This window comes from Monodelphis domestica, chromosome 4 (assembly GCF_027887165.1).
Source record: "Monodelphis domestica isolate mMonDom1 chromosome 4, mMonDom1.pri, whole genome shotgun sequence".
In the NCBI taxonomy this organism is placed as follows: Eukaryota; Metazoa; Chordata; class Mammalia; order Didelphimorphia; family Didelphidae; genus Monodelphis; species Monodelphis domestica.
Window position 1 is genome coordinate 225,806,728 of NC_077230.1, and position 11,223 is coordinate 225,817,950.

The window sequence follows — 11,223 nt, forward strand, 5'->3', positions numbered from 1 at the left end:
TCAGGATGCTGGTGTGGTTTGCTGTTTTCTGGCCCAGTGGATCCTTTAGTCAGGCAATCAGAGGTAAAGTGATTTGCCATGGGGCAGCTGGGTGACACAATGGATAGAGTTCCAGGCCTAGAGTCAAGAGGTTCCAGTTTCAAATCTGGCCTCAGATACTTCCTAGCTGTGTGACTCTGGGTAAGTCACTGAACCCTGACTGCCTAGTTCTTACTATTCTGTTGTTTTAGAAATTGTATTAAGGGGGGCAGCTGGGTAGCTCAGTGGATTGAAAGCCAGCCCTAGAGACGGGAGGTCCTAGGTTCAAATCTGGCCTCAGACACTTCCCAGCTGTGTGACCCTGGGCAAGTCACTTGACCCCCATTGCCTAGCCCTTACCACTCTTCTGCCTTGGAGCCAATACACAGTACTGACTCCAAGATGGAAGGTAAGGATTTAAAAAAAAAAAGAAATTGTATTAAGATAGAAGGTAAAGATGTAAAACAAAAGTGATTTGCCCATCATCGTTATAAATGTCTTGAGGCTAAATTTGGACTCAGCTCTTATTAACTCCAGGTCTGGCACTCTATCTACTGAGCTACCGAGCTGCCTCCTCAAAGCCTTTAAAGCAGTAATGGCAAACCTTTTAGAGGGGTGGATGATGGGAGAAATGTCCTCAGGTGCCTGTAGAGAGGGGGAGGAGAGCAGCCCAGTCCCATGCCCCTCTGGCTTTCTAGTAACAAACTCTGGTGACCTCTGTGCTAGGGCAGTGGTGCATGAGCCCACAGAGCTCCGAGTACCCCCTCTGGCACATGTGTCATAGGTTTGCCACTACGGCTCTAAGGGATACAGATATAGTAACACATGGGAGAAGCAATTTCCAAACCTTGTGTAGGGTACATAAATGCCTTGTTCAGGCCATGCTGAGTTAAGGAGGGCAGGTCCAGGGATGTACAGAATGCAAGAGGTGAAAAGTGAGTGAGTGTAAAGGAGGAGTCTCTACATGCACCTTTAAATGTTTTTCATGGTCTGCAGCCAGTCCTGTGTGAGCAAAAAAAAAAGAAGCAAGAGCTCTTCAGAAATAATACACAGGGCAAATCCTCTCACTCTAAAGGGAAAAGCCATTCAAGTCCCAATTCATATATGCATATATATGCACATCCCCTGAAGCCTTCTTTGATCCCTCTCATCCCTAGAAGAGATGCCTCCTTCCTCTGAACTCCAGAGGGCCATGCTGATTCTTTTCTCATACACTTGGTATATTTTGATTTGTATTATGGTGGGGTAAACTAAATGGTAAAGTGGATAAAGAGTCAGGTCTGGAGTCAGAGAGACTCATTTTCCTAAGTTCAAAAAATAAATAATAAAAAATTAAAGTCATTTGTCACTTTACCTGGTTGGCCTCTACTTCCTCATTTGTAAAATTAGCTGATAAAGGAAATGGCAAACCATTTGTTATCTTTGCCAAGAAAACCCCAAATCATGAAAACATGACCAAAAACAATTGAACAACAAGCTGTTACTGGCATTCCTTTCTTATCGTCTCTATTGGGTTTTTCTCTGAACATAAGGACTATATCTAACTTCTGGCTGGGGAAGATCAGGGAAATCTTCATGTAAGAGGTGGCATCTGAGTTGGACCTTGAAAAAGAGAGTTGGAGGCAGGGAAGGAGAAGAAACTGGAGAAGAAATGAGAGGAAGATGGTAATCCAGGGATAACAGACTAGTTCTGCATAGATTTATGTCAGACCTGGGTTCCAATCCCAGCAATACTACTTATTAGCTCTAGGACACTGGTGACTAATTTTATCCTGTAGGCCTCCTTAATTTCTTAATCTATAAAATGATCAGAGGTGGGGTAGATGGGAATAGATGGTTTCTGAGATCCTTTCAGTCTTTCTATGATCTATAGCATCTCTTCCTTCATATGATACCTGACAGACTTCATTCATTAATACATTCATCCATCAAAAGCCAACTATATGCCAAGCATGTGTTAGGCACTAGGAATAAAAAAGAAAAAAATGGCTTTGGCCCTCAAGTAGCACAGATTTTTATTGGAGGGAAAGACCACAAACATAAACAAGGAAATAGAAAACATATTCAAGGAAAATGCATTGGGGGGGCAGGGGAGAGGAAGAGGCACAATAAACTGAGGATATCAAGATTTATAAGAAAATTAAGAGATTCTAAGAGTTGACTACACAGCAGGTATGGAGAAGAGCCAGTGCAAAGACACATATATGGGAAATGGATCACTAGGTGCAGACAACAGGAATAATAACAATATAGCTAGCATTTTAATAGCCCTTTAAGGTTGGCAAAGCACTTTATGAATACTACCTTTTTTGGTCCTCAACAACAACCTTGAGAGGTGGGTAGTGCTATTACTACCTTCATTTTACAGATGAGGCTACTGAGGCAAACAGCAGCTAAGCGACTTGCCCAGGATTATACACCTAATACATATTTTAGGCCAGTTTAAACTCAGCCCTTCCTGACTACAGATCTTCTCTGTAACATCTCACTGTCTGAAATGAAAGTTTTTTAAGTATGCAGAAATTCGGGCATATTTATAAGTGGCAGTGAAGGAGCCATTAGATATGCAGAGATGGAAAATTAGAGAGGATGATTACTGGGCCAAGTTGCTTGGAGGAGAAAGGAGAGAATGATGTGAAGGGCACTAATGGAAGTACGGGTCTTAGAAAGGAGAAAGGCCACCTCTGCATCAGAGCAAGGGAGGAGAAGATGGGGCATGATGTCATGGGCTTTTGAGATACAGGAGAGAAGGATTAGAGGACGAATAGCCTTGAAAGGTCTGTTTTTATAGTAAAGTATAAGGTAAGATGGCCTTCTGGGAAGGAGGAAGCTTGAGAAAAGAGGAAAAGTTTTGGAACAGCTGCTGCAGGGAATGGGAGAAGGTTAATTAAGAGAAGAGGGGGGAGGGGGGGAATAGAGGAGAGAGAGAGAGAGAGAGAGAGAGAGAGAGAGAGAGAGAGAGAGAGAGAGAGAGAGAGAGAGAGAGAAATGGGGGAGAGGAAGAGGTGGGAGAGAGAGAGGGAGGGGGAACAGGGAAATGAGAGGAAGAGGGAGGTAAAAAAGGAGAGAAATTCTTTCTCCCCTCCCTAATCACTCTTTCAGTGTCCAGTCCTTAGCTGCCATATTGTACTCCACTTACTTTTGGCCTTTGCTTTAGGAGGGAGGGAAAGAGAAACAGGAAGTAGAGAGGTAGTGATTTAGGATCATATATTTAGAGCTTTAGAGGGAGTTTAGAGATCCAGTCCTTGACTCTATCTCCTTATTTTCCAGATAAGAAATAAAGCAGGAAATTAATGGATGAACCAATATTCAAAGTCTGGTTCCTTTATCCATAAATTTAACACTCTTTCCTCTGTACCACCACTGTTTCCTTCACCAATTCCCTGTCCATGATTAGTTATTAATAGCAAGCATTTATACACAGATTGTAGCTCGATGGTGAAGGAGATAGAGTGCTGGGCCTAGAGTCAGGAAGATTCAATCTTCCTGAGTTTAAATCTAGCTTCAGATATGTAGTTGTGTGACCCTGGACAAGTCATTTAATGCTATCTGCCTCAGTTTCCTCATTTGTAAAACAAATAATCTGGAGAAAGAAATGACAAACCATTCCTGCCAAGAAAACCCTAAACAGGGTCACTTAAGAGTCAGACATGAGTGCAACAACTGAACAACCATAATAAACATAGCTTGAGATTTGCAAAGTTCTTTATAAATATGATATCATTTGTTCCTCACAATAACCCTGGGAGACAGATGATATTATTATCATCCCCAATTTTACAGCTAAGCAACCTGAGGTAAGCTGAGGATCACCTAACTAAATAAATATCTGGGGATGAATCTGAACTCATGTCTTTCTGACTTCAGGTCCAGGATGCTTTCCCTACCCCAGAATTGGGAAATAGATCCCCAGGCTCCTAACCTATATTCAATCATGTAACAACAGTTTACTGAGCACCTGCTTTGTGGCTACCACTGTTTTAGGCACTGAGTGTTGGAGGGGGATGTTGGGCATTTTGGGGGGGAAGGGTAGAGAAAGAATATAAAGATAACAATAGCAGCTCACATTGATGCAAAGCTTTAAGGTTTACAAAGCACTTTCCTCACTCATAACCCTGTTGAAGTATTTAGTATAACTATTATCACCACCATTTTATAGAAATGAAATCTGACATGGTTTCACAGTAAGTTTCAAAGTTGTGATTCCAATTTATAGTCCACTCTTTCTCCTACACTGCAAAATTAGTTCCCTGCTGTTCAGAAGTTTATACTCTTCAACTTCAGTTCCAGTTAGACTGACTCAAGGTAGTGTTTAATCTCCAAGTTCTGGGGCCTACTTCTTTCCTAATTAATTGGTCCTCTTTCTTAAATGGCCCATGAATTACCCAGTAATACCAGGTGTTCCAAGCCCCCTCTGGTGACTAGGGGAGAGGGGAGGGCTGGCTTTTATTTTGGATACAAAAGGTTTTGGTGATTGGATCCAAACTACAGGAAACAGATGATCAAATTAATCAGTGATTAAGTAAAACCATAAAAGGCCATGATTAATTACCTATGTTTATACCAGCTTAGCCAACAGATTTATGAAAGATTTTGCTAATTTAAACACACATTCTCACATTCTCTCTCTCTGTCTCTCTCTCTCTGTCTCTCTCTCTCTGTCTTTCTCTCTGTCTCTTTCTCTCTGTCTCTTTCTCTCTGTCTTTCTCTCTGTCTCTTTCTCTCTCTCTGTCTCTGTCTCTGTCTTTATCACTGTCTCTCTCTCTCTCTTTCTCTTTATCTCTGTCTCTCTGTCTCTTTCTCTGTCTCTCTCTGTCTCTCTCTCTCTTTCTCTCTCTCTCTCTCTTTCTCTCTCTCTCTCTGTCTCTTTCTCTCTCTCTCTCTCTCTCTCTCTCTCTCTCTCTCTCTCTCTCTCTCTCTGTCTCTGTCTCTGTCTCTGTCTCTCTCTGTCTCTCTCTCTGTCTCTCTCTCTCTCTGTCTCTCTCTCTCTCTGTCTCTCTCTCTCTCTCTCTCTCTCCTCTCTCTCTCTCTCTCTCTCTCTCTCTCTCTCTCTCTCTCTGTCTCTCTCTCTCTCTCTCCACCCCCCCTTCCAATATATTCAAAGCCTTACACTTGGTGGGCACCTGGGAGGCGTGAGATGATTCCTCACTCTAGCATTAGCTCAGCAATTCTATGTTAAGTCACTTCCCCTTGTTGTTGTTTCCTCCTTGTTGATAAAGCGTAGCTCATGGGGCTGGAGGGAGAGATAACTAGCACTACAATTGTGAACCACTTTCAAAATATTCAGGAGGATGTCTCTGCAAAAGGGTTTGCTTTAGGGATGAATCCTTTTTGGTATAAGGCCATTGCATATTGTTAAGAAATGGAAGAACCAATGTTATGGAGGAAGAGAGGTGACTCAGTGAATTGAGAGCCAGGCCTAGAGACAGGAGGTCCTGGGTTGGCACTTCCTAGCTGTGTGATCCCCACTGCCTATAATGTTCTTCTGCCTTGGAACCAATACACAGTATTGATTCTAAGGCAAACGTTAAGGGTTTAAAAGAAAACAAAGTTTTTGGTTACACTGTGTTAAGGGTCTTGGGCTCCCTCTTCCCTAGGAAAAGAAAAGTTTCCTCTCTCTCTCCTTTCCCTCCATGGTGGGGGAAGGAGTTGGGGAGTGGATGCAAATACTCAACTAATATCTGGCTAACCTGAGCCTGGTCTGTATTCTTTAGGGAATGTAAAGAACTGGGGATCTTGTTGTTTAGTTGTTTTTCAGCTGTGTGAGGCTCTTCACGCTCCCATTTGGGATTCTGTTGGCAAAGATACTGGAATGGTTTGCCATTTCCTTTTCCAGCTCATTTTCGGGAAACCGAGGCAAACAGAGTTAAGTGACTTGCCCAGGGTTGTACTGATAGTAAATGTCTGAGGCTGAATTTGAACTCAAGTCTTCCTGACTTCAGGCTTGGTGCTCTAGCCACTGTGGCAGAGGACTTTGTGCAACTCTGCTTTACTTAAACCCAACTTGGGTGAGAGTCAAAAGACATCACCCATGATGTCATTTTGGTTTTCCTGTGTACAAAGGACAATAAGCAACCGACCAATCAGCTTTGAAATGGGTACCAGATCCTAAACAATATGCCCCAGTGAAAAGACAACTGGTTCTAGAGTCAGGGACCTAGCTTTGGGTCCTGCCTCCATCACTCACTTCCTGTCTGTGCTTGAGTAGGTCCTCAGCAAAATAAGAGAGCAGGACTAGGTGGTTTCTAAGGTCTCTTCTGGCTCTGAACCCCATGATCTAGGACTTCAAGACTCAAATGGCCATCCCTGAATGCAGGGCAACAGAAACACACTGACCCAGACTGTCCCCGAAGCAGACTCTTTCCTTGGGTTTGGTTACAAGCTGCTGCTTTTCTCTCACTCACCTTCTGCAGCCTACTGACTCTCTCTAAGTAGAATCCAGCCCTCTGCTCCTCCTCCTCTGCCTCCCCAGGCAATGCTCTGGGCTCTGAGTCCCCCTGATTACGGTTCTGTCCCCAGCAGCAGCCACTGCATTGAAGATAAGTCATGGAAAATGAGGTACCATTTTTAGCTCCACAGGAAGGCCATCTCCCAGTAGGAAGACAAGTGAGAGTGCTGACCCCAGTGTCTGGAAGGGCCAGGATAAGAGCAGGGTATCGGAGAGGGACGCCTTGATCGCCCCGAGTGCAAATAAATGGTGTCGGAGCACAGTTCCCTTCAGTGTGGGACTTTCTGGTGACGATGAGGTGGCTTTTATAATATGGTAGCTCAGAGAGCAGCTTCACTCAGGAATCTGCTGCCATTTGACAAACAGAAGACCAGAGAGGATGATCAAGAGGGCAATTCCCAAATAGTACAACTGTTCTCTTTTTCCTTCATCTTCAAGGAACCAAAGAGCTCTAATAATCGTTGACTGAGCTCCTACTGGGACATTTCATCCTTTCCCAGCACTAAGGAGTGAATTATATGTGTGTGTATACACACATATATGCAAATATGTACACAGACTATGTGCACAAAAATTCACGAATATATGCATATACATACACACATGCACATATATTCATATATATATAAATATGTATGTTGTTGCTTAGTCTTCTAGTCACATGTGACGCTTCATGACCCTGTAGACTATACTGCCATTTGCCATTTTCTTTTCTAGTCAATTAAGGCAACCAGAGGTTAAGTGAATTGCCCAAGGTCACACAGCTGGTAAGCATCTGAGGTGGGATTTGGACTTAGGTCTTCCTGATTCCATGGAGCCACCTAGCTGCTTCCTAAACACATACCTATAGACACATATCAATTAATCAATAAACATCTATTAAGTGTTTAATATGTGCCAAGCACTGTGCTAAGTGATGAGGATACATAAACAGGCAAAAGATAGTCCCTGCCCTCAAGGAGCTTACCATCGAATGGGAGAGACAATATGCAAACAAATATATAGGAAGCAAGCAATATACAGGATAAGTGGGAAATAACTAACAGTGGGAAAGTCTTGGAATTAAGAAGGATCAGGGAAGATTTCCTGTAGGAGATAGGATTTTAGTTGGGACTTATAGGAGGCCAAAGTGGTCTGTAGTTGAAGCAAAGGATGGAGAATATTCCAGACATGAGGGGAGAGCCAGAGAGAATGCTGGACGCTGGGAGATGGAATAACACATTTGTGGAGCAGCTAAGAGGCCGCTAGAAGTGTTGGGGAGTAAGATGTAAGAAGACTGGAAGGCTAGGAGGAGGCTACATACATACATATGTTTGAAATAACAGTTCTAGGGTTTCATCAGTATGCTCTTCTCTCAGTATAGAAACTCCTCCTGTAGATGCACATCAGCCACTTAGCACTTCAGGATTGATAACTGCTCAGGGTACCACATGGCTAAATGACTTGCCCATGGATGCTCAGGGTACCACAAAGTTAAGTGACTTGCCCATGACTGCTCAGAGTACCACAAGGTTAAATGAATTGCCCATGACTGCTCAGGGTACCACATGGCTAAATTACTTGCCCATGGCTGCTCAGGGTACCACAAAGTTAAGTGACTTGTCCATGGCTGCTCAGGGTACCACATGGCTAAATGACTTGCCCATGGATGCTCAGGGTACCACAAAGTTAAATGACTTGTCCATGGCTGCTCAGAGTACCACAAGGTTAAATGACTTACCCATGGATACTCAGGGTACCACAAAGTTAAATGACTTGGCCATGGCTGCTCAGAGTACCACAAGGTTAAATGACTTACCCATGGATACTCAGGGTACCACAAAGTTAAATGACTTGGCCATGGCTGCTCAGAGTACCACAAGGTTAAATGACTTACCCATGGATACTCAGGGTACCACAAAGTTAAATGACTTGGCCATGGCTGCTCAGAGTACCACAAGGTTAAATGACTTACCCATGGATACTCAGGGTACCACAAAGTTAAATGACTTGGCCATGGATGCTCAGGGTCCCACAAAGTTAAATGACTTACCCATGGATGCTCAGGGTACCACAAAGTTAAGTGACTTGCCCATGGCTACTCAGGGTACCACATGGCTAAATGAATTGCCCATGGATGCTCAGAGTACCACATGGCTAAATGACTTGCCCATGGCTGCTCAGGGTACCACAAAGTTAAGTGACTTGCCCATGGCTGCTCAGAGTACCACAAGGTTAAATGACTTGTCCCTAGCCACACTACTTGTTTGTACCAGAGTCAGAACTTGAGCCAATGTTCTAATTCTAGAAGCATGGTCCTGGGCCTAAGATTCTAAGTGTGGTCCTCTATCCATTATGCTTCAAAAGATGGCAAAAAAAAAGTAATAACAGCTAACATGTGGTAGTTATTATTATTAGCTTACTTACTTCCATTCATCTAGTGCTTGAGGGTTTGCAAGGGTTGCATCACCCCCTTCTGAGCCTCCCAGTCATTTGGGGAGGTGGGCACAATAGTTTTATTACTTTCTCCTTACGTCATGGATTCTGGTACTCATAAAGGTCATCTTGCCCAAGGAGACCCAAGGGCATGAGAGATGAAGACTTTCAGTCCTCTCTCCAGAATTCAGGTTCTTGTCACCTGTTTGCTTCTATTCTCTTCCCTCTCTAATCTATTCTGGGACTTACATAGGTTCGCTGGACTTCTTTGTATAAAAAAAGGTAATTGAGGAGCAGCTAGGGGCACAATGGATAGAGTGTCAGGCCTGGAATCAGGAGGACCTGGATTCAAATCTAGCTTCATACACTTCCTAGCTATGTGATCCTGGGCAAGTCACTTAAACCAGTTTTCTTAGCCCTGGCTTTTCTCTCTTAAAGTTGTTATTAAGAAAGAATGGAAGTTGTTTTGTTTTTTAACAAAGGAGATAACTGAACTAAGTAAGCCCTAATGGTTCTGTCAGGATACATAGATTTAGGGTACTAGTACTTTCTAGGGTTGGCAAAAAACTGCCCCCACAATGACCCTGTGGCATCAGAAAAGCCAGTGATAGCATGTTTCTGATGAAGAAATTGAGACCCAGAGAGGGTTAGTGACTGGCTCAAAGGTACCCAAAGCCAGGATGCAGACTAGCATCTCCAGGCATCAGAGAGCATCAGAGGTTTCCTCATCTAGTTGCCATAAGGTGATGTGTCCTATGGCTTATTTATGCAAGTCACCAGATAACCTGCGATTAGAGGTCACCTGTGTGGAACACTGGTAGAGCATGCCGTGGCCTCAGGCCATCACTTCCAAATCAAATAAACCCTTTGCTATAGTCATACCAGTCCACTTTCACTTCCCTATTGCTCCCACTCACCCTGGTGGTACAGGGGATGGAGTCCAGAGTCTGAGTTCAGGAAGGCCCGAGTTCAAATTCAGCTTTAGCAACCCACTAACTGTGTAACTCTGAGTAAATAACTTAACCTCTCTTTGCCTCAGTTTCCTCAACTATAAAATGGGAATAAAATGACAACATTCTCCCAGAATTTTTGTGAGGATGAAATGAAATCATTGTAATGTTCTTAGCATTGTGCTATATAAATACTTATTCTCTCCCTTTGAGCCCCTCCCAATCCCCACTACTGGGAGGGGGGGGGAGAAGCATCCCTATATTTCAGTTAATTAAACCATATTATCTCTTTGAATTTTAAAAAAAATCCTTATCTTCTGTCTTAGAATCAATACTCAGGATTGATTCCAGGGTAGAGTAACAGTAAGGACTAGGCAACCAGGATTAATTACTCAGATATAAAATATCTGAGGCCAGATTTGAACCCTCTTATCTTTCAAGGTCCAAATCAAAGCCCACTTTTCAGGGAAGCCTTTCCTGACCACAACAACTCACGGTGATGTCTGTTATCAAAATCTTCTTGATTTGTACTCAACAATTCAGTATTTCTCATCACAGACTACCTTTTTTCCTCTGTCTAATGCTGTTGTTCAGTTGTTTCAGTTGTATTCAAGTCTACTTGAGCCCATTTGGTGTTTTTTTTTTTTTTGGCAAAGAGACTGGAGTGGTTTGCCATTTCCATCTCCAGTTCATTTTACAGAATAGGAAACTAAGGTCAATAAGAGTTAAGTAACTTGCCCACAGTCATGCAGATGATGAGAATGTAAGGCTGCATTTGAACTAGGGAACAGAAGTCTTCCTAACTCTAGGCCTGGTACTCTAGGTACTTTGTTACCTAACTACCCAGAAATGAAATTAGCATTTGAGAGAGATTGAATATTGTATAATCAGAAAGCATTTACTTAGCTCCTGATAAGGTATTGTTCTAGGTATTAGAATTACAAAGAAAAAAATGAAAACATCCCTAGTTCTCAAAAAGCTTGCATTCTAGGAGCAGCTGGGTGGTTCAGTGGATTGAGAGTCAGGTGTAGAGAGAGGAGGTGCTAGGTTCAAATGTGTACTCAGACACTTCCCAGCTGTGTGACCCTGGGCAAGTCACTTAACACCCATTACCTAGCCCTTACCACTCTTCTGTCTTAGAACCAATACACAGTACTGATTCCAAGACGGAAGGTAAGGGCTTTAATGAAAGAAAAAGGAAGGAAGGAAGGAAGGAAGGAAGGAAGGAAGGAAGGAAGGAAGGAAGGAAGGAAGGAAGGAAGGAAGGAAGGAAGGAAGGAAGGAAGGAAGGAAGGAAGGAAGGAAGGAAGGAAGGAAGGAAGGAAGGAAGGAAGGAAGGAAGGAAGGAAGGAAGGAAGGAAGGAAGGAAGGAAGGAAAAAAAGAAAAAAATG

The 11,223-nt window shown here is 43.1% G+C and overlaps 1 protein-coding gene across 4 annotated transcripts in view; it reads right to left on the reverse strand.

Moving 5' to 3' along the window:
• The window catches only part of UBASH3B (ubiquitin associated and SH3 domain containing B), a 190,363-nt gene that overhangs the window by 75,151 nt on the left and 103,989 nt on the right, over positions 1-11,223 (reverse strand). For 2 of the 4 annotated variants that reach the window (XM_007494623.3, XM_056794202.1), the window contains exon 1: positions 8,499-9,317. The exons of the other annotated variants lie outside the window; for them this stretch is intronic. In XM_007494623.3, the coding sequence (XP_007494685.1) occupies positions 8,499-8,502 (4 nt within the window). In that variant the 5' untranslated portion in view covers positions 8,503-9,317. Of the gene's footprint in view, positions 1-8,498; positions 9,318-11,223 lie in introns of those variants that run through there. 4 annotated transcript variants of the gene reach the window in all.